Source organism: Scomber scombrus, chromosome 19, assembly GCF_963691925.1.
Source record: "Scomber scombrus chromosome 19, fScoSco1.1, whole genome shotgun sequence".
NCBI lineage: Eukaryota > Metazoa > Chordata > Actinopteri > Scombriformes > Scombridae > Scomber > Scomber scombrus.
Window position 1 is genome coordinate 23,734,893 of NC_084988.1, and position 24,262 is coordinate 23,759,154.

The 24,262-nt window shown below is 44.2% G+C and overlaps 1 protein-coding gene across 1 annotated transcript in view; it reads right to left on the reverse strand.

Annotated features, from left to right (window-relative positions):
• myt1lb (myelin transcription factor 1-like, b) overlaps nucleotides 1-16,642 on the reverse strand; it is a 46,188-nt gene extending 29,546 nt beyond the window's left edge. Inside the window, exons 1-4 of the mRNA XM_062439807.1 lie at nucleotides 16,602-16,642; nucleotides 16,334-16,456; nucleotides 7,047-7,504; nucleotides 2,127-3,305 (exon numbers count right to left, since the gene is read on the reverse strand). Of these exons, the coding sequence (XP_062295791.1) occupies nucleotides 2,127-3,305; nucleotides 7,047-7,504; nucleotides 16,334-16,456; nucleotides 16,602-16,642 (1,801 nt within the window). The remainder of the gene's footprint in view (nucleotides 1-2,126; nucleotides 3,306-7,046; nucleotides 7,505-16,333; nucleotides 16,457-16,601) is intronic.
• Between the last annotated feature and the right edge of the window lie 7,620 nt (nucleotides 16,643-24,262).

The following is a 24,262-nucleotide window of genomic DNA, read 5'->3' on the forward strand; positions in this document are numbered from 1 at the left end:
CAATGATTCTTCTTACATTCAAAATGCAATGGCTTTTTGTAGAGTCTGTATTAACATTTTAATTAAAATGTAGAAACATTTTAGAAAAAGCAATCAACACAGGAGAAGAGTGATGTATCAGATTGTAGATTTTAGACCAATCAATTGGAGCCATTTGTATCAGGATCAGTATTTGGAGAGTAGACACAGAAAGACTGATCCATTAGTTGTATAGGCTAACCGAGCAGCTGCATCTAAGACCCTTACTGACAAACCTGAATAACCCCAGAGGTTGTAGAGTAAGAACAAGGAGTAGAATCAAGTGAAGTGGAGGGTTAAGAAAGGACAAAATCGAGAGGTTGCACGATGCACACCTACTCATACATTTACAAGTGAGTCACCAAATGAAACCCCATGTCTCATTCATCGGAGAGAAAAAAAAAGAAGCACCTTATTATCCTGTGTGGCTGTCATCTATCTATGTCGAGTTAAGGGCATATGAGTTTGGTACAATATTGCTATGTCATGTCTGGCCCTTCTGTCTGGCACCAGTGCAATAAAGACAGGGAAATTTCATGTTGATAAAGAACTTGGCGTGCATGTAAAAAATTGGGCTTTCTTAATAATGGCTTCTTTTGGGGCACATTATTACATTGACTGTTAGTGTTTGAACAGTATGTTGGAAATAATTCTCAATCTGCGCACGCACCGACACCCCCCCCCGCACATGCACACACACATACGTGACGGCCGTGCGCTTCTGCCTGCCGCGCTTTCCATTGCGGAGTGAGTGGAGGCAGCCAAGTGGAAGGCATATTAGAAAGCAGGGGATATTGATTGTGGCTGGGGACGGTCTGCGCTTTGCATAGCAAATGGCCCCCATTACCATACCATCTCTGGATAATTAATGTGCAGTCAGTGGGCCTGTCGTTCGTTATCGGTCATTCTGATACTGTTCAATTTTCATCTCAGCCTCATGCTTCTCTCTCTTAGGGTGCTGGGCTATACTCCGAACCCACCACCCTCCCCCTTCTCTTCTCCAGTGCCACCCCCACCCCCCCCCTCCCTCGCCATGCTCTGCTTTATAAATCACACACAGGAACTCTGGTCAACGAGTGTCTGCTACTATCTCGCCCAAGGAAAAGATCTTATCGTGACGCAACCGTCTTGCGTCCTCTCATTATTCCAACATTAGCCAGACACAGAGGCCATGGACGGCTCTTGAAATTAACATTTGTGTGGCATTTACGTCGCAATATATACCTGCTGTGAGTTGTGTGGCATTTAAGGTGTAATATCACCCTGCTGTGAATTAGCATGCTTATTTGTTGCTCTCATCTGATATCTTCCTTATGGGAGGAAATGATTTAACCTAACTAAGTCTGAATATTGTTGCAGTAAAGGATATGATGAGAGGAATAATTAGGGAGCTAAATAAGGGAGCTGCAGCCAGACCACTGTAAATGCCATTGCAATGTTTCTGTGACTACGAGTCTACTCTGTAAGTACACAAGCAGACATCCAGCAAAGGCTCTCTCTTTGCAATATATGATAAGCCATTTATTGTATGTGCATTTGCCTCTTTGTAGAATCAATAAGTATCAATAACTTAACAGTAAGATATAAGCATGATAAAATATGTATAAAGCTTTCATGTTTCATACAGAATGAATCCTTTCTAAAGGCAGCAGGCCTCTGTTTTGTAGTTTCCCTCTCTCAAGTACTAGCACAGGTTTAAAAATAGGCAGCTTTACCCCAAGCTGCATCGCACGGATGAGATTTGCGGTCCTAACAGGCCATGCAGATTGCCATTACTTATGCCTGACAAGCCTACCCTCTGATGTTTCCATGCTGGCCTATTTTAACAACATAAGCTGCTGCTGCCGCTCCCGCTGCTACCGAGATGCGAATTTCCAAATTGGCTGAAAAAAGCTTGTCCTGGGGTTATAGCGAGGTTCCCAGAATGCATGTGGGCTGTCTAGTCTCCAGTACAGGGTAGATAGAATACAGAGCCAAACACTGGCAGACAAACATTTTACCTGAGCTTGTTAAATGAGGTAAACATGTCTACACTCGAGGAGATATGGTTTCCAATGGAAGCGTGGTGTGCAATCTTAGCATGTCCATGTTTGAAAAGAACCACTCACCTTTATGGTAGAAAAGCTTCTTCATACCATCAGGAAGACGGGCTTTACGCTCGACACCGTAGCCGTGCCTTGAGCCATGGTCTTCGTGGCTATACCTCACCCCGTCTCTCCTGGCAGCCTCGGCCGCCATTTTATCCCGCATTGCCTTGGCCCGTTCTGACTCTAGTGCAATGGCCTTTTCCAAAAGGGACAGGTTACCCTTCGTCATGTCAAACACTTCTTCTGATCGGTCCGATGTCACCGAGGCCGTATCCTCGTCAAAGTCCCGGTGGTTGTGATATCGGTCGTCCTGCGCGCAACTTGAGAAGGCCTTGGAGCGTGGGCTCAGCTGCTCCTCCAGCTTCATGAGATTGTCCATGTCGGAATAGTTCCTATCAAGCGACCGCCTGTCGTCTTGGCTAAGTTGGTAATCCCCATAGCCGTGATGCTGGGGCTGTTGATTGGGATCCCCACATGTAAAAATATTTAGTTGGGGTGGTCCGTTTCGGTCAGTGGACTTTGTTTCGCTTAGTTTCCGAGCCAGGTCGAAGCATTGGTTTCGTAGGCATTCTAGACTGCTTAGACACACTTCCTCATCGCTGTTTTCTAATTGTCCATTACCGGCGGTCTTAATTTGTCCATTACCACCATTGTGTGCATTTCCCCCATGGGTACAGTCATTCCCGCCCCCGTTCTCAGTACCGTCATACTCCTGTCCATCTAAATTGTCAGACAGTACCGCGCCGTGACCTTGTGCCAGCAGTTTAAGAGAGTCCACCGTCTCCCTGACCACGTCACTGTCAATGTCCAAACTCAGGTCAGCTTTTTGTGTTTCATCCCCTTCCCCCTCTTCCTCTTCTTCCTCCTCCTCTTCCTCCTCTTCATCTTCCTCCTCCTCCTCCTCTTCTTCATCCTCCTCCTCCTCTTCTTCCTCCTCTTCTTCCTCCTCCTCTTCATCTTCATCCTCTGCGCTGTTGGAGGAGTTGCTGTTCATCTCGGACTCCGTCAGGGCGCGGTTGGCGGCGTCCTCTGCGATCTTCCCCAGGTTGAGCAGCGACTTGGCCACGAGTTCATCGTAGTTCTCGTACTCTTCGTTGTTGTTGTCGTCCTTTTCGGTGACAGAGCCAGGTTTGCCATTGCCGCCACCACCACCTCCACCATCGCTCTCTCCCCCCTCTCCACTGCTCATCTGATCGTCCTCTGTTGGAAAGAAAGAACAAACGTCTAGTAATTTCATTTCCGTCATTCTATTTTACTGGTAAATCTGATTTCTGGGCTTGGTCCATCTAAATTGGATAAGGAACTCTTTGCTTCCCCTAATAATTTACTTTGAGAGTCTTAACAGCAGCTTGTGTTCTGAATTGTGAATCAGCACAGGAAGTTAAATATAGCGGTTTGGGAGCGTTCCAGAAAATGATGCTCTTGTAAATGAGAATGTATGAAACCAGAGAACTATATCTTTGGCAAGTGTTATTTGTGCCCTAATTCCCTTGATTTCTTTAGAGAGAGATATTTCAAGGTCATTTGATTTATAATTTGACTAAAGAATTATGTAAATAGTTGCAAATGAGACAACATTTCACTTATTTCAGCAGTATAAATCAAAACACTGCAAGAAAATGAATTGGCGAGGTTTTTATCCTACAAGTCTTCAAATCTGAGAATAATATGATGTTCCATCTGCAACAAGATGAACCCCAGTCAGTTGCTATTCATCGTTTGCTAGTAAAGTTCTTTTTTTCATTCAGTCATCAGTATCTTTAGAATTCCTTTCACTGCCTAATTGATTCTGACAGGCTGCAAAAGGTTACTGAACCTCTTCTGTCAGTAATTTCAAGCACTCACTCCTGGAGCACTTCCAATCTCTCCTTTCATATTTCCGCCCTGAACCGCCAAGAGCACATCGCTCACATTGGCGTCACATTTGCCACTTACATTCCTGCAGAGAAAATGAACCCAAAGGCCCCCTCACACATGCACAGAAATAATAAATGAGAGTTTCACTTGGTGAGAATGAGTGAAACACAAGAAGAAGGAAAATAATAATAAAGGAAAAAAAATTAAGTGTAATTGATAGTGATGAAAAGTTAATTATTTCCCAGGTTCAAACGCTGATCTGTAATCACAATATACACATTGATGCGAACTTGACTGCAGATCAAAGTTACAAGTACGAAGAATGCAACATTTGAATATAAATGTAAAAGAAAATATGAATATTACCCAATTCAAGTTCTACATAGACTATAAAAATCATGCTCATACAGTACATGTACTGTACAAACAGTCATACTGACTTTCCCTCACTCAAATACTGTACATACACACAGACTCACACTCCAATCTAACGAGAGCAACACAATATTGGTGCTTGGGGGGTTAGGGGCTTTAGAGCGAGAAGAGGGAACAGTCACGAATGACCAGGCACATATTTTGACAGTGGAAGCCTTCTAACAGCAACCTCTTGCACCAGGGGTTTAATTTTTGATGGTATGAAACATGGCACGGGGAAGCAATTTGAAGAGCAATCAAGGTACACAAAAGGGATATGGAAGCGAAACAGATTAAGGAGGGAACAGAGAGACTGTCCTGCCCTGAAGTGGCTTCGGATTAGCTACAGAGATGTTCATGTGCCGCTGACAAACACAGGGAAGCTCCAGAATGTCACCTCTATTACATTTTCAAGAGATTGGAATCTGCCCAGCGGCCATCCAGTACTGATGTCTTGGGGTGAACAGGGGAACATGGAAATGACACATTGTGACAACTTGGATTTTAAACAGTATGCACAACTAATAAACCCTTCAGAACACCTATTTTCATCCCTGGAAACACTAATTTTTCTTAATACACTCACTGATTTGTCCCTGGTTTGCACCAACATGCGAACCTTTCTGTATATCCGGTCAGTCAGAGGAGAGAGGAAACAGTGAGGTCATTAAACCCTTTACATCCTGGATATGATTCAGTGACAAATAAAGTTTGGCAAGATGAGCAGTTCAAAAATATCTTAAAGAATAGTTTTAAAAGCAGCATCAGGTTTGGTAAAATGTACATTTAGTATTTTTGTCATTTGAAATGACATTTGTACCATTTTTTTTTACCAATAGTAAGACTGAATGCTTCTGAAAATGTCAAATAGTGTAACCACAAAATAATGATAAATATTAAATATTTTATCCACCTACAGTGTGTTTAAGTGGACTAATAATTACTTAAAACATGGTTGACATGATTCCCCAGATGAAATGTAATATTTAGAACAATTGTATTCCATTACCTTTATTGAATATAAAAAGTTATAATGTAAGATCATGCCAAACTAGTTGATATGGTGTTTTAATGAGAATTTAGTGTTTTTATGGTTACACCACTTAGACATTTTTGCCATAATCCTCTAATATATTCTCTCAAATGGATTAAAAGCAGAAATGTGATGCTGGGTCCACAAAAAAAGAATATGTGCAGGAATTCATACATTTATTTTAAAATTTTAACCTCTGATTTACTTTGACTAAACCACAAAAAGGTTTGTATGCTGGTGCGAAAAAAGGACGAATCAGTGAATCTGTTAAGCAAAACGCTGCAGATTACAAACAATTCTTCAATTACAAAGCAAACATTCTGATTATAGAGCTAAATGATGAGGATTTGGATAACTCCTCGTGAATACCTGCCAGTGACAACAACAGTCTTATTAACAATACATGGTAATCAGCTACTACCCATAGAAAACTGCTGACAGGCTGATCAGACAGTAGCAACTAGACCACAGTCTCAGTGTTAAGGCTTGGGCTGCGGGCTTTAATGAACACCAGTCAGTAAAGATGTTTTAACATGTCTGCGAGACAATAAGAGCCACGGCTGCTGAGATGCCACATCAACACTTTGGGTGGGTAGAGCGAGGCGCACCAAACAGGGTTAACACACTCCTCTCTCAGAGCTTCACTCTTAATTGGACTTGAAGGCACTGTCAGGTCCAATCGTGATGTGGGGGTGCAAAACAGAATCTGCTGGAGAGAAACCTGCCAAATCTGGTGTCGGGCACGTCAAGGGTGGGAAGAGGAGATAACATATGGGGCAGGAGTTTCTCAAAAATCCCACTACCCAAAAACTAGGGTGGTATTTTCGTATCATGTCTTTAAGAGAGGCGTAATTAAAGCTTTGATTGTCAGCAGCTCTAATATTCATAAGATTTAATATTAGCGAAGGGAAACTCAATATTCTTTGTGATTAAAAGAAGATTCATTTGTTAGTAGTCTTTGTGTAGTTTATAAAAAAAGTAATCATGGCTTCAGTTTTAGCAGTTTAACGTGATTCATCGACAATTTGGGCTCTGATACTCATAACAAAGCTCTTGGAGAGGGTTAAAACACTTCAGAGGGGAAATAATTGCAAAGGATGGCCCTGCTGATTTTAGCTATCAATTTTGATCATTTCTCTGTAATTAAAAAAAAATCCTAAATATATTTTAAAAAAGAGCTCTATGAAAACATCAAGAATTTAAGCTGGTGTTTTTATGGTGCCAGTACAGTGGTGGTTTTTAACAACAGTAGCAGTACAGTAAAGGCTTTGAAAATGAGTACATGCAAGTATACGAGTAAAATGTGTAAATGACTGAATTAATGAATAACATAAACAAAAAAAATATCAAAGGAATAAGCGATCACAGCCACGCTGAAGTTTCAGTATGTTGTTCTGGATCTTTCATCTCATTCCAATGCAAAACACAATCAGTGTTTGAACATCATGTCCAACTGCCCCAAACTGCTTCATCCAGCCCATCAAATATGGAAATATAAACCACAGATATGCAAATGTTGCACTTGAAAAATAATGCTTTATTTTATGTTTTCAAAAAAATGGGAAATATTTGAAATTCTAAAGCGTTAAATAGTTCCTGGTGTGAATGTGGTGTAATTACACAGAAAGTGTTCTTACCTTGACTCTGCTCTCCATCCTCCTCCTCCCCCTCTTCATAGTGCACCTCCTCTACCGCCTCCTCTTCCTCCTCCTCCACCCTCTCCTCCTCCTCTTCTTCCTGCTCCACCTCTACCTCCTCTTCCTCCTCCTCCTCTTCTTCCTCCTCCTCCCCTCTCTCCACCTCGCCTTCCTCGTGCTCAATTTGCTCCTCGTTGTAGTCCATGTACCCTTCCACTTCCTCCTCCTCTTCCTCCTCCTCCTCCACCGCCCCTTCTTCTTCCTCCTCCTCCTCTTCTACCGCGCCTTCCTCCTCCGCTTCCTCCCTGTCGTCCATCTCCTCCGTCCCGTCTGTCTCGTAGCACTCCTCCATCGTGGAGTTGTCCATGTCATCTAGGTAGGTGCTCCTCTTGGGCGAGGGTTCCAGGGTTTGTCTGTCTAGACTCTTTCTCTTCTTGGCCAGAGGGCAGCCGTACACACTGCGGAGGAGAGATAAGAAGGTAGCCGTTAACCGTTAGCCTCACCTGGACATACATGCTAATACTCATTCGCACATGGGCCTCTAGCTTATGTGTGTGTGTGTGTGTGTGTGTGTGTGTGTGTGTGTGTGTGTGTGTGTGTGTGTGTGTGTGTGTGTGTGTGTGTGTGAAGGTGTAACAAGAGAAGCGATACCTCTCAACTTCTTCTGCTGGGGGGGGAACAGAATATCAAAGTTACTACCCTTAATTAGACGTGTACTCATTAACTATTGAGCAATTAGAATAAAATGCTCCGTTTCTTCTCCGAAACTGTTTACGAAAGGGGGAGGGGGGGGTAAAAATCGCTATCTTTGAAACAAACAAAGCAGAAGATTTAGTTTATTTTCGCACTCATTTATATGCAGGTAACATCAATTTGCTCTTCAGGCAAAAGAAAATCACTGTGCATGCTCCGCAAACACTTTGTACAAGACTGATATGCCCTTGTTCTGATGTGAGCCGAGTGTAGCGAAACAACCGCCGCTCGTCTGGAATTGACTGTAAGAGAGAGAGAGAGAGAGAGAGAGAGAGAGAGAGAGAGAGAGATAGAGAGAGAGAGAGAGAGAGAGAGAGAGAGAGAGAGAGAGAGAGGAAGGTGTGTGGGGGGGGGGGGGACAACCTGTAGCCTGATTAATTGAATCTTGCAGAGGCACCTCAGGTTTTAATGTATTCTCTGGCTTTCCCCCATCGGCAGCAGGAGGGGGGGGGGGGGACAGATCCTAATCTGATAATCTGATAATCTGTGTATTCGCTCAGGCTATTGATCACAGGGGCTTAATCCCTTTCGCTCATCAAACCTCGGAGAGCCCCAGAGCTGCTATACCTGGCCCCCCTTCCATTGCAAGATGCGACTTTACAATGCTGTTAGTACATTTGCCTTGTGTGTGTGTGTGTGTGTGTGTGTGTGTGTGTGTGTGTGTGTGGTACAGTTGCACAAAAGCACCGAACGCAAGTCAGAAACTATGATGAGCTCTGCTGAGTCTTTTTTGGCCATCAAATAAATAAACCCTCTGTCCACGCCTGAGTGTAAGGGAGCTAAACACGCTTTGGGCATGTTCACTCGGCTGTGAAATATCCCGGCTCCTATTTTTACAACCTCTGGATGTTTCCCGCCGGATCGCCGCTACTTAGAGTAAGACCTGAAGTGAATGAACGGCAAACGGAGGATGTGTTGCGAGAGGAATAAAATAGTGGTTGTTGGTCAGTGTGTGCTTCTTCTGTGGTGGAGAGAAGGCTCATCGCGTGTAGTTGGATGGTGCATTGTGCTCTTAGAAACCCATTTTTGCGCCTTCTACTTCTGTCCCACAATCCAATATCCTATCCATTCTGCTCCCTCTCTCTCTCTCCCTCTCTTTCCCTTTCTGCTAAGTCCCGGGCGTCCATCAGTCAGTCAGGGTCCAGTCAGCTGGCAGGCTCAATCTCGCCCAGCGCAGGGATTCCTTAATGGTCTGACCCCCTGCACCCCCCGCAACCAGGGGCCTCATTTCATTAATCTAAGCCCACATGGAAACTCATTCCCTGCCTGACAGCCAGACCTCTCCCCTAGGGCAGTGTGTGAGAGAGGGGTCTGCAGGACAGTGAGGGAGGGGTGTGTGTATATGTGTGTATATGTGTGTGTGTGTGCTGCTGCGGCACTGTGATCAATAGTGCTTGTGACCAAACATCTCAAAAGCACATTAAAATGCCACTCATCCTGGCCCCTCCGTTCCAGGGCCCCTTTCCAAATAAATCAATGGGCCGGTCCCAGCAGGTTAGCGGCTGCCAAGGCAGGCGGGCTGGCAGAGAGAGGAGGATAGGTGAGTGGGAGGGAGGGAGGAAGGAGGAGGGATGGAGAGGGAGAAGTGGTGTGGGAATGGCAGATAGATAGAAACAGGGCCTTACCATCTCTTCTCCCTCCTACCTTCCTTTATCTTAACAATAAAGCAGTCTTAAAGGCAGTGCTTGCTTGTCAGCTGCTGAGCCGCAGCAGAGCTCAGTAGCTGACAGGTATTAATGCGACTACACCTCACCTGAATCACTCTAAAAAAATAACCACAAAAAAAAGGCGTTGAATTGCTATAATTGCTCGGCAACATCAGCTAATGGACACCGAGTAATAAACGCTAGCTTGTGTATTTTTCTCATTGTATTTTTAAAAGGAGTCAAGTGCACTTCATTGTTTGGGGGCAGGATTTCGTACAAACAAATAAGCCTTTTGATACACGCTTTAAAACCGCGCTCGCCGCTCCGTGTATCCATCCTCTCTTTTAAAAGCTCCGGCTGCTCGGTGGAAATGACTTTTAATTGCGCTCGTGGTTAATAGACGTCGGATACTAAACAAACTCGGGGTCTCAGGTGTCCTCCGTGACCCCAGAGCTGTCAGGTTGTTGTGACACCGCGAAGAGAGGTTGTGTGTATTTGCCCCCCCCCGTGATGACTAAGCCACGGGAAGAATCGGCAGCTCCCGCCATCCCACGTTCCCCCGGCCCTGTCACCGCGTGACCTTGGCTACGGTGGCGTTCGTCGTGGCAGGCGCCGCATCCCACTCACTGCGCTTGGCAATTAAAATTCCAGAAATAATTAGGTGGCATTTAAATTTTTTTTTTAAAAGAAAAAGAAAAGGGAAGGGATTCTGCAGGCATTGTGCTGAGAGAAGAAGAAGAAGCAGAAGAAGGAGAGAAAAAATACTGTACGATTCTATGTTTCTCTTTTTGCTTTGTCCCCTGGCAAGACTCACAAAATCCTCCATGAGTGTGTGTGTGTGTGTGTGTGTGTGTGTGTGTGTGTGTGTGTGTGTTGTGTGTGTGTGTATGTGTATGAGAGGTAGCAATCAAAGAAGAAAAGAGCTTCAGATCACAAAAAGACCACTTCATATTTTATGGAGTGGGCATCTTCGCATTATAAGATGGAACAAATTCTATCACAGTGTGAACAAGTGGCCCTTTAATGCAGGAAAAAAAGAGAAAAAAAACAAAAACATCTGGAAATGTAACAGCGAGGGCCCCGTTCGTTTTCTGGAGGAGCAATGTGAGGACGGAGAGAGGAGAGAGAGAGAGAGAGAGAGAGAGAGAGAGAGAGAGAGAGAGAGAGGAGAGAGAGAGGAGAGAGAGAGAGAGAGAGGAGAGAGAGAGAGAGAGAGAGAGAGAGAGAGAGAGAGAGAGAGAGAGAGAGCTCCCGTTTGGTTAATTTTGGGCGACAGTTGAGCGACTGTTGGAATGCGACAGCGTTGCACGTCTCCTTTATTAGCAGTCATATTAGCGGCTGTTCTCAGCAGGGGCAAAAGCTTTAGCCAGTCATTAGCATCAAACGCTATTTGTCTCCCTGACACTGGGATGAGGGCTGCTGTATCCTCCTCTTCCTCTTGCTGCTGCTTTCTTTTTTTTTTCTACCTCCCCTCCCTCTCTCGTCATCTCTTCCTGTCACCCGGTGTTCTCACATCATATTTCTCACCCATCATAACCTCACCTGCTCCTTTTTTCCCCCCATCCACTTTCTCCACCTCCTCTGTACATGCTGTATCTATATATTACCTGAATCCTTTATTTAACACTAATATTCCTCCTATCTCTCACCACCACCACCTCAGCTCATTGTTGTCTCCCTCTCTGCGGAGAGACTAGAGGACTAAGGAGGATGCAGGGAATGCACCACCTCTGGCTGTGCCCCCCTATCCAGCAGGAGGATCTATAGACACGTGTGGCAGAGCCCGTCTCCATGGTGATACCCTCCAGAAATCCATGAGGGATTCGCCATCCTCACAGCCAGCCAGTGAGGAAAAATGAGAGAGGAAGACAGGCAGTGGGAGGGAGAGAGAGAGAGAGAGAGAGAGAGAGAGAGAGAGAGAGAGAGAAGAGAGAGAGAGAGATAGAGAAAAAGAGAGGGCTATAGGAGAGAGACAGACAGGAGGATGTATGTTTTTGTGCATGTTTGCATGTGTGTGTATACCTTTTTTTGTGGGTGTGTGTGATATTGGGAGATATATAGTAGAGGAGTTGAAAAGAAAAAGCAGAAGTGTGTGTGTATGTGTGCATGTGCATGTGTGTGTGTGAGAAAGAGGAGAGAGGATCATTTCAGAGCTGTCAGGCTTCTCCCGCTAGCAGGGGAGAACAAAAGACAGTGTCTTGGTGCAGGAGGCTCAGCGCATGGCAGACGCTGCAATTTGGGGCGTTTTCTGGCAGCTCAGGCTCCAGCTCGCATATCAGCTGCTATGGCGGATACACACACACACACACACACACACACACATATGCACGCACACATACACACAAAAGGCAAGAATGACTGTCAGTTTGTCCTAAAACTCATGAAATATTACTTCATAGCGGCGCTGTTGAAATAATCCTCGGTGTCAGTGAAACTTATGGGATGTTTGTGTGTGTGTGAGTGAAATTACATGTCCACTCCGGTCTGTGTAATACAAGCGGCGTGGAAAGTATAATCTCATGTTTGGCTACACGTTTCAACATGTTTGCGAAGACAACAGTTTGACGATTGGTTTTATATGTTTTAGACAGCGTGTTTGGTAGAGAAGCTGCTACGAGGCTTCAACACCCAACAGCAAGATACTCAGCTCACTGCTTCAATAAGCCTGTTGTTGCCCATTCACTGCTCCAGCACTCACATTTATAGCCCACAGCTAATGAACCAAGTCTCAACTTTAGTCAAATACCCCCCCCCTTTCCCTTACGCCCCTTACGTTGCTTTGACTCTTGCTGTTAACCCTTACACTTATTCTTATCCGACGCCACCGCGGGTGTCCTCATCCCCTCGTCTCTTCTTTATCCCGAGCCCAGAAAGAGCCTCGGAGTCCGGCGCTAAGCCCCTCTAAGTCTAATGGCGACCGAGATACGGCGCCATGACTGAAGCGGGCGAGCTCGCAACATCTCCCTATACCTTTTATCCTCCCTCCCCTCAATCTTTCCAAGACCTCAGCTGCTCCCTCCTTTAGCTCCTTTTGTCCATATCTGCCAAATACTGAGTCTCCTGCTTGGTGGAAAAACACCTCCTCACAAGGCTGTTTGTGCACCTTGCTGATACTGTCCCCATCAAGCAGCTGTAGAGTAGTGGGTGGTGGTGGAGGAGGGGTGTGGGGGTTGAGATGGAGTAGGGTTGCATTAAAGTTGGGATGAGACGGGTCAAGTCTGCTCTGTCAGTGTGCCGTTTTGTTTTTGTCGCTGCACCAAACATTTGTGTAGATTTTGTAAAATTTCAGAGCTTGTATCTAAAATACGATGATCAGTATTTATTATGTATATTAAACACCCAATATAAGGATTTAGTGTGTAATGTTATTGAACATTTGGTGGTTTCCGACTCCTTGAAATTGACTGTAATGTGGAAATCGGGGAGCTGTTAGAAGATGGATCTGGTATAATATTGATATGTGTATCGTACGAGGCGTTTTGCATAATTTGGCGGAGGAAGTCCTGAGCAGCAAAGCTCATCGGGCAGCAGATTCTGGGGGCGTAATGCGCCTATCTGTCATCCTGCAGCTAAATTCACTCCTGGATTAGCCAGGTAAGGAGTCGCTCCACCAGCGTAATGACTTCAATCAATCACCTGAACCCAGAGACACACACAGAGGAAGCACAGCTAGTTAGCTGTGAGCCCAGCAGCCATTTTGAAAAAAAAGGATTTCCTTCCTCCTAGCTTGGCCATTTGTCTGTGTAAACCACAGTGCAGGCTTTCACAACAGTTGCTTATTTGGATGAGGTGTGAATAAATAAAAAGAACGAGTTGAATTAGACTGTGAGTGCGAATGATGCTTCCTACCTTCACTTTAGCTTTAGCTTCTCATGCTGAAAAACTCATCAGCAGTGTATTTAGTCACTTATAGTCACTTATGGTGTTGTTCAGGATGAATTTCATTGTGTATTTCATTGCCCTTTGTACTGTGACTTGAAAAATCCTGATTTATTTTGCTTGTCCAAAGTTGATATATTGTTTTGGCTCTTAAAGATGGAGATTCTTGGCTTAGCAAGATTTATAGAGGCTTGGCTGCTTAGAGAGAGAACTGTGTATCCATCTCAACAGGAAACTTCTGCCATGTAAACTAAATGTTTTGCTGTGTTCTGCTTGTGAATTTATGGAATTGTATATTATGATTTGTCTGGTTGTTAATGGTTAGTGTCTTGTAAGCCCGTATCGACAGGGCACTGGAAGGTGAAGGACACTTAAATTAACTAATCAATCAATCAATCATATATAGCTGAATGTAATGTACTGAACAAAGGTTAAAATGTATATTTTCATTATTAATTGTTCTGCTTGTTATTTCCTCAATGAATAATCATACGTTCTAGAATATCACCGTTTTCTAAAGCACAAAGTGATATCTTCAAACTGCTTGTGTTGTCATCCAAACAGTCTGAAATGCAAAGATACTCACATTATGATCACATGAAATCAAGAAAAGCAGCAAAAATCCTCAAATTTCAGAAGCTACGATTAAGAAACATTTGTAATTTGTGCTTGAAAAATGACAAATGATAGACGATGAATAAGTGTTTGCAGAAAATCCTCTCTGCTGACTAATCAGTTCATTGACTTGAAAACAAACATCTAAATGAAAAGTTAGGAAATATTCTACATTTTACTTATTGTCAACAAGCACACACACAAATACACACACATTAGAATGAAGTGTGTGCCCTTCATGTGTTGCATTGTGATTCCCGCTCTGTGTCATGTTTACCAGACTCCATCTCCCCAGCAGACGAGCACAGCATTTTGACATTGATGTAATTTAGTTGGCAGCTGCTCTGAGGGGAGGGCTGGCCAGGGGTCGGGGGGGGGATGGTATCGGGGATGGGGTAGGGGTTCAGGGGTTAGAGGTCACAATGTGCCGGGGCCTGGAGCTGGCCCTAAGCAGCTGCCCGCCCCCCTCCAACCCCCACCTCCTCCTCCCCCCCATCATGCCAACGTCCCCCTGGCACGCTCCGCACTCACAGCACATGATCTGTTATTCCCTTTGATGTCTTTCCTCGGGGAGGCGGTTATAAAAAAAAGAGGAAAAAAAAAGAAAGAGGATGAAAAAAAAAAAAAAAAGCGTAAACACCACCTGTTTATCTGACGCCGGGTAATGTCGGAAAGGTAGTGTGCGAGGCTTGTCATAATATGCACAGGAGGCAAATAAAGGGGAAAAATTACAAAGGGGAAAAATAAACAAATGGCATCAGAGAGGACGGCATGACGAGGGAAGCTGCATGAGCATGCCACTGTAAATTTGGTGGCCCTGCTTTTGAAATGCTTTCAAAGTGTCTTTTAAATTGCATTAACGGTTTACGTGAGGACAGAATGTGCAGTAGAAAAAATAACCTCTCTTACTCTTTAATGTGCTAAGCAAAGGGTTGCGATGTAGACAATACAGCACTGTTACAATATACTATCGTTATATTAAAGATGGCAGTGGTACAAGACAAGGGCCGATCTCTGTCCGGCTTCATCATAATAAGATGATAACAATGGAATCACAACTGCACTGTAACGAACCCCGATGCTCCTCACGCTGTCTAAAGTGTAGAAGCTAATGACAGTGCTGACGGATTCAACCAACTCTGTTCTTTTCACCCTCAGCCCACACTGCCTTTTTGGTGATATAAAGCTTTCCCATTAAATATGGAAATTTCCGTTTCGGTGACAGATACTTCACAGAGGGGGGTTGATGGCAGAGACGGTGTTTTTTTGGAAGGGGAAGTGGCAGATTTTGATTAATGCGACCTTATCTGGTTCTGCACATGGAGGCAGAGGGGTTGCTGAGCTTGGCGGGGGTGGATGGCTGCCTGTTCTCTTCTTTCTTTTTCCAGGCCTGTTTCTCTCCTCTATTTGAAATGGTTTCACTCGCTCGCTGTCTCTGCTTCTGCCTTCTCTCCGTTTTCACCCTTTTTGTGGTTAGTGCACTCATCCTCTATCTCAGTCATAATGTAAGCTTTGCTTTTACATCTTGTAGTCGCACTATTCTCTAAGTTCATATGGCCTGCTGATAATTCTGTCTGATTTTCTTCTTCACCCCATGTGCCCTCTTCACCTCTTCAGTCTCTTCATCTCTATATCCCTGCTTCTGTTTCCTATCCCACTTAGACATTTCTCTGTTTCTGTTAAAACAGCTCATCTCACTGCTGCTCCAACTTATCTTCAAATTCCATATCCTTTACTTCAATATATCTTTTCCTCTCTTCTTTTCTTCTCCTTTCTGTTTCCAGTGGGTGAGTTGAGCATCATTTTGGATTGCTTTCCATCCCTGTTTTGTGATTTTCTCCATCTGTCCTATGTGCACAATCAGGTAAGCTTTCCAAGAGTAAAACCTTTGTGTTGCCCGAGTGATCGGTGGTATTGTTAGGTGGTTTTTAGGGTGGAATGGCATCCTCAGAGGATAGCTCTGCCGGATAGTAACGGTACTGTGGAGGAGGTTCTGTTGGCTGTCAGTGAGCAGCTACGACATGATACACTATATATTGCATCAAGAATGAACAAATCAGTGGTTGTGTTCTTGAAAGATGAGCCTTATGTTTATCATCTGATAGAGAATAGCGTGTTCATCAGGGACATATTTGTGCAGTCCTCCCCGAGCTGCCAGTTCCCTCCACGCAGATCACAGTATCCGGTGCTCGGCTGTTCATACATAACGAGTTGTTAGAGAATGAGCTCTGTTCTCTAAATGTTGCCAGTGGATTTAAAACGGTGCATTTGGGATGTAAGGATTCCATACTGAAGCATTTGCAGTCTCTAAGGTGGCAGGGGTTTTATGTTCCTGGACTCGCTTCAGAGTAACGCACAGCAATGGCTTTTATATGGTGTATGCTAGCTCAGTACAGGTGAAATGTTGGAATGTGGGACACAAATGCTTTGTTTGTCTGCATAAACAGCAGGTGGTGGCTCAGTCTGGCAATGCGGCAGATAGCTCCACACATGCCAAGGCAGCGGTGGGCGCCACACCTGCAAGTGTAACAGCAGATCAGCAGATCATGGGGTTGCAGGTGCGGCAGCCAGTGCCACTCATTCACATTCTGACGATAATGACTTAGATAGCAAGGAATAGGTAAATCCTGAGAAGCAACAGGCTTCTGCCGCTGCAGAGAACCTGAGCACCTCACGGTCGGCAGGTACTGAATTGCAATCCATGTCGGCAGAAGGAAGCAGTTTCCACAAATTCGTCAGGCAGAGATCACACTGCGACCCCCAATGAGGTACAGGGTGTGTTTAATAGCCAAAAGGAGAAGACATGAAGTATCACTCTAAGTCAGATACAATATCTATCTGTCTATCTAACAGGAATTCACCCCTGCTCTTCGGAAGAAATAAATCAATTTCAGGATGAAATGTTCAAAAACCCTGTTAGAGTGAATGATCACTTAAGCAACACTGGCAAGTTCATCAGATCTGTTGGTGTAAAATTGGTCAGTTTTCACCTCTTTGATGAAAAGAAGCAATTACATCTCAAAAAGCATATCAAAAGTCTGAGAAAAGCAACAAAAGGTAAAGCTACTAAAAAGTCTAAAAGTTAACATGATAATGTACCACACAGTGTTTTCGCCTTTTTCTGTTCTCTGCTTGATTCATCTTACCTGTTTCTCTGTTCTGACCTCTCTATGCGGAGTATCAAAATAGGGTCTTTGAATTTGAGACAGGCACAAAAGGGCATTAATCCTTGAAGTCTCTAATAAAAAAAGGGACTAATGTGTTGTTTTTGCAAGAGAGACATAATCCTACAGATAAACTAGATTGGGTCTTATGGTGGGAGCCATGGCGCTAACCTTAGTGCAGCGGTACCTGTTCTGTTTAGAGCAATGGCAAATGCAACTCTTTTATCTTCTACTTAAGTGGTAAAGAGTCAGCTGTTGATTGTCAGGGCAGAAATAAAGAGCTCTGTGATCTGCTGTATGAACATATACGTACAAAATCAAGGAACAGAAAGAACAAGCTTTTTCACCCAGCTAAAAAATGAGGTAAGGAATTACCATCAGGATCAGTTGACCATTGGTTGGGCGTTCAACTGCATTCTAGACTTTACTGTGGACAGGACAAATAAGAACCCAACACACAGTCATCTCAGAACTTTAGGAGTAAAATCAAACACTTCGATCTGTTAGAAACATGGAGGGTCTAACATCCCCAATGTCAAAAGTCTCCGCTCCAGATTGGCTCACAGTAACATTAGTCCAGTTGGCTTTATTGACCACCACTTTGTCAGCATAAACTTGATCATTTCACCAGGTTAAGTCCTTCTGGATTTTTATCAAACGACCTCCTGCAAGACAATATATTCTGCCAGAGCTCTAAGCACTTTTGGCAGCAGTGAAAAATAAAAAAAACTAATTTTAGTTCTTTGAAAATGTGGTTGGCGGTTGGTAACACAATTCCTCCCATTCCATAAGATCAAGGCAACAGTTCAGGAACTTGAAGCCAACATTAGGAATACTGAAGAGAGGGTACATAGAGACTTGCATCCCACTACAGGTCATGTGCTGCTGGAGAACAGGTGGCACTTGAGCTCCTTCCTGCAAGAGAGAGAAAGGGGAGCTACTGTCATGTCTCGCTTCCTCCAGCTAAAGGACATGGATGGCCTGAGCTCTTTCTTTTCCAATCTGGAGAGTTCAGTTACACAGAGCCAGCAGATGACTTGCCTCAAGCTTCAAGGAGCAGAGTGACCACCAGCGTGGGCGAAATAAGGAGCTACACAATGGACTTTGATGCGGTCCTCTTTGGGGTAGAACAATGCAGCATGGAGTGCCCATAAGGAGCTCCTGGAAGGGCTTCCTCAGCCGACAAAAGAAAGCTGCATTGGTTTGTGAGCTGACTCTGAAGGAGTTGACATTTGGTGTCAACCAGATGGCATCAAGTCAGACACCAGGGATTAACAGTCTCTACACTGACTTTAATAAGCGGTTCTGGAATACCGTTGGAACTGATTTACATTGTGTTTTGTTGGAGTGTTTCAGAAAATCTCTTGTCTCCTTTAAGTGAGCAGTGCTCTGCCTGCTGCCCTAAGGTTCTGGCCTTACTTAAGAACTGGAGGCCAGTGGCCGTCCTCTGTACAGCCTAAAAGATGCTTTCCAGAGCCTTATGAAACAGACCTAGGGACATCCTGGAAACTATTGTACATACAGATCAAGCCTATAGTGTTCCTGACAGGACAATCACTCAAGTCAACTACATACAGTAACTTATTTTTTGAAGGAGAAAGTATGCTCTAAGTTGTCTAAATAGAAGTGGTTACCCCAGTTATCATATAGAAGAAGAATTCTGGTTGCCAATAACATGGTCACCTTTAGTCCTTGGCCGAGACACTGGGTGTGGACAGCAGCCCTGTAGCTCCCTGTGGTGGTAGGGGAGCTGGGACTGATCAACATCCAGTCCAACATTGCCTGATTTAGACTCCTCACTGCACACAAACTGCTGTACAACTATGGTCCAAGCTGGTTAGACACAGCTCAACTCATACTGAGGAGAGCTGGTCACTTGAGCTATGATAAACAGCTTTTCCCATTACAACCACGGGATGTGGACCCTAATCAACCTTTTTACAGCTGTGCACTGCAGGCATGGCATATTTTTAAGATTGCACATGCCACAAATAAGATTACTGACCTGTGATTGTTTGAGGAACCTTTGTTTTTAACAACCTCATAAATTCTCAAACACTTCAGCCTGTGACCCAATCTCTGAGATGCTGGCTGCACCAAACTGGGCCATCCGATGAAGGTGACAGCAACATTTGTGGATGCCCTGAAACAGAACAGCAAAATCACCTCTATCAGGCCGATCAACAGAGTGGTGCAGGAAGTCTGTGCTGCCCTGCCACAATCCCTGAGAGCATTTGCAGAAAACCATACTCTGTATGACCAGTGGAGTGAAGAGTGTGAGTACAGTTTCCCCTCTCTGTCTATCACCCCAGCTGTGGGGGAGTGTCAGGAAGTAGGAGGTCAGCTGCTGACACAACTCCCCACTGAAAAAAGCAGTCTACCAAATCTGTGTTACGGTTCTGAACCTGCACTCTTTGGCAGGGATGAAGGAATCAAAGTGACTGAGTTTTTTGGTCCAGACGTTACCTCGCAAGGCAGCTGGCAGTCCCTGTACAAGCTGCCCCTTCAAAAGCAGACAGCAGACCTCCAGTAGAGCGTTGTGCATGAGGCAATAGCTACAAACAGATACAATGCACACCTGGATTCAGAGCTGGGGAATCTGCTCTCAGATTGGGACAGTGGTATTTATTTGTTCAGCATCCTCGGCTGTCATTACTGTTTGAGCTTTTAAAAAGGTGATTTCAGGATCTCTGGGAGATCTGGTTATCTGGTTCGACCAATCTGACTGACATGCAGGAACTGAACATGCAGAGTTTCAGCAGTGTGGAGCCAGTGCTGGTTCTGGAAGGATTGATAGTGGAACATAATTATTATCAGATGACAGGGGATGATTGTAAACCTTGGCTCAGAGAAACACGTTTCTGTGTTTGGTTGACAGGTTTTGTTGTATTTTAGTGATGTTTTTCTTTCTTTGCCCTCAAGCGATGATGCGACAGTGATCTGGTTTCTCCTTCCAGTGGTTGAAAATTGAACCTCTCTTCTCTTCTCCTTCCCTCCCTCCCCACCCTTCCTCTTTCCTCATGTCTCCTCTTTTCTCATCTCCTCCCCTCTGCTCCGGTCTCTCCTCTCCTCTCCTGCCAGGCAGAGAGTGAGGTGCACCGGTGCCTCTCCCCCTGTCTCTCCATCACCACCTGGCCCAGTTCCAATGCTTTTAGTGAGAGCTATCTGTCAAGCTATGAATAATACAGGCCCAAGGCTGGCGTTAGCTTGCTAGCTAGCTATGTGGAATCCAAATGAGGTCTACAGCAGGAAGAGAGCACTTGACTTTTAGTTTGCTACCATGCTGTCCCTACCAAGACAGGCAATTACTCAGCCCACAGCCCCAGCTGCAGTCGTGGCAATCATAAACGCAACCCCTCACATCTCTGTCTGAGCACACACACACACACACCCACACACTACACAGACACACATACTTGTATAAGCAGACATGCATACCCCATTTCCTGGTCCAAATAAAACCATAATTGTCAACTTTCAATGTTTTTTTAACCATAAATACAAATCCATAGTACACTATCTTGTCTGACATAGAAAAATGAAAAGTATTTGCATTCAGAAGAGCGGAGAATAAATGAATAGCTCAGCTCAAATCAGAGCATTGACTGTAGGTGGAATAATAGTCCTTCTACATGATATATAACCCTGCTAAGAACACAAAATTATGACCATATTTTTATTGATGAAGGAAAAAGTTTCTGTTTTTTACAACATAAATATTTTGCCACTGCAACTCAAAGAAAGAAAGAACATGTTAAATATAAGGTAAATGTTGAGTAAGGCTAAAGTGACACTGAAGCCACTCTTTCTGTCATTCAGGTAAGTCGGTATTTAAGACACCGCTGAGCTACGACGATATATATTCATCAACGGCGGAGTTACTTCATCATCTCTTATCTGTTGATTAACAGGAGACAAGTCGTCCACCTTTATCGCACTTGTTCCACAGTTATGGCAGGAGGCTGAGAGGGCTATCGCATGTATCAGGCATATGACACATGTATGGTTTCGTAATTAGCTTTGCACCGAGGCATCCTTAGGTGACTGTTAACCCATCCATCATTGCCTCTAATCATTCGTTGGTGGAGTGTGGGATGTAATTACAGAGTGCTAGGCAACGACAGGCTTCACAGGTAAAAATAGTCATACAGGATGAGAGACTTCTGCATGTGTTTGGCATGTGGGATGTGTGCACAAGGTGTGTGTGTGGTGTGTGTGTGTGTGCGCGTATGCATGCCTGCGTGTATTGTGGTAATGAGCTCTAGTTAGTGATGCTCCAGAGTGTCTTATTAACAAATAATAACAGCACTCCTTTGTTTTTTACCTCTCCTCCCATCTATTATTCACACTTCACAGATTTACTCATGATTCATTTATAGGAGCATCTTGTGCAACCTAGAAACTAAATGTCACCCAAAACAACACTATCAGATGGTGCTGTGTGTCTAAGCAAGTACACAGTGTGTCTGTGTATGAGTTGTATCTGTGCGTTGCTTGCTGGAGGTATAGAGGTCCGTTCCCCCTGAAATCTGCCCTGCATTAGATAAACAGTGTTTACAGCAACAATCCAGCACTGCTGTACCAAGATTGTAAAAAATCTAGGACTTCTGCAATCTGACTCCATCTGTATATGCACACACAAGTGCGAATGAGAGTGCCATTGAAATAGATGAGTCGGATCTTGCCGGATCAGTAACGAGGGGCTGTAGTGAGGCCATTCTGCCATTCAACCCCCCTGTTGTGAAATCAGCATGACGCCCTGTGTACTTTAGCTGAATTCTCTTTCCGCTGAAATTGCCAGGTTGGAGAGAGGCACTCAGCTGGGAATGCTGCTCTACATGTGAAGTAGGTTGTGTGTGAGGGCTTAGGAGATGTGTGTGTGGCTTGTCTACATTTGTGTCAGCGCACGTTAAGAGAGTCTACGTAGGTGTGTGATTGTGTGTGTGTGGACGTGCTGCCCTTTGCCTCTCTAACCCTCTCTCCCACCAGGTGAAGAGCCTGTTCTGAAGGCTCTGCTCCAGTCGAGGGCACTTGAATCCGGGCTGGCAGCACTTTAGCCAGATAGAGGTAAACGTACAGTACACCATCTGTCTTAGCAGCAAACACTTAGCGGACCATCAGACAGCAGCCACAAGTGGATTGGCACTAGCAGACAGTGACGCCCTACACTGCAAAGAATATCCATCCATCCTTATTTCAGTAAATGTGTTATTTAAATGACCAGGTAAAAAGCGATCCATCAACAATCATTATGTTAAATTGTTGTATTTTTAATGGAGATCGGTGTTAATGTTTTTCACTTCTTTGCTAAAGGGGCCGGATGTAGTAACCACAGGAGTAGGGTCTGCAATGTGGCCTAAGGCAGTGAGACATGGATATATCCTCTGAGTGGACCAGCTAGGTTTGAAATAATTCCTTGTGAGCTACCATTGACTGAAAATGGTCCCATTCACCAATAACAGCTAATATCATGACACTGGAGGCTATCAACCCTGCTCCGCCAGTCAGGAGAGAGTGTAAACAAATGGGGGAAGAGGAGCGCTGAGGGCTAAGCTAAGGCTAAGTCCTCATGGGCTATCTCTACACAGCGTTTTCCTAGTCAATGTACAGTCTCTGGTGAAACAAATGGATGAACTGCGACTGTGGAAACATGGCTTAATAGCAGCATTTCCAACAGTGCCACTGAGCATACACCTGCAGGATGGCTATAACAGGTAATTACTCCAATAAGACCACAGGTGGCGACTGTGTGTTTATGGTCATTAAGGTTGGTGTATGGACCATTATCAAGAGGCACTGCTCTACTAAGCTAGAATATCTCATAATTAAGGGTAGACCTTTCTATATGCCCAGAGTTGACTTCTAACAATGACAGAATTGCTCGCTGTCGTTTGCAAAGAACAGACTACACACCAAGCTGATGCTAAGGCACTTCAGTTCTTATATGGTGTTAGGGGAGGTCATGCTAGTGTGATGTCGTTATGTCATCAAGCCACTATTTCAGGCCCATCTTAAAAAAAATCCTAAACACAGAAATGATGAAAAACAGTTTATATAGAGACAGAGCGCAATTAAGTCCTGCCCACACAGGAGAGGAAAACAATTCATCGTTCCCCATTGACTTTGCATTGAGTGAAAGTGCCTCCTTGTCACTTCTGTCTGCTAGCAAACTAATGCTTCAAAAGCGGCTGTGTGGTGGGATGCACTACCAACAAAGTAAACAACCCCGAACTAAGTTTTTATAAACCAAACTGGAAAACTGAACCTTTAAGAAGACAAAGGCTTGTCTAACTGACGTAATGACTTTGAACAACATCTGCATACAAGAGGTCAGCTCAAGACTGCTAGGGACGCATAATAGAGACAGGTGTGAACAGCAATGTGATTGGATCACCAGCGATATGTTAATGCCAGGCATAAACAGGGTTAGAGCATGACATAAGAAGAATCTTCTCTCAAGCTGAACTGATACTAAAAGGTAACATGGAAACACTAAATACCACTGATTGGTTATCTTATTCACAGCTTTTTGTTTCAGAGAAAAGATTTCCACAGCTCCTTAGCTCAGCTGCTTTGCTTGAAACACAGCATTCATACATAAGGGAGAACACCGTATGGATTTGTCCTGTTGTTTTTTGTATTCAGCGCTGCATTAGTTGGATGTAATGAATGACTGAAAAGGAGAAATGCAGAGAAGGAAAATGAAACAGAAACTAACAGTGTCTCTCTCCATAGTAAATCATCTGTTGAGTGTCTGATGGTTGTTTATTTGTGCTTTAGAACTTCACTGCTGAGAAACAATCAGGAAACAGCGTATTTCTGTCATTCACGGGCTTTTCTTCACTGTCTCTTCTCAACATCACTGTCTCTCTAGCGCTTGCTCACACAGTTGCAGAAGCCCCGCCCTGCGACTGGTTTACAACATTTCCATTTTTGAAATAATTTGTGAAAGATGTGGAACTGCTTTAAACATAAAAAACAAAATTTAAAGGATAAGTTTGGATCTTTTTTCAACAAATGTCATAAAAGACCAAAACAACAATATGTTAGCTCGTCTCTCAACACTTTCAGACGTCCCTATCATGCCCCAAACCCATTGCTTCCTACTAAAGACATTATTTTTCAAACAAGGCTTCATTTTCAAGAATTTCCCAAAAAA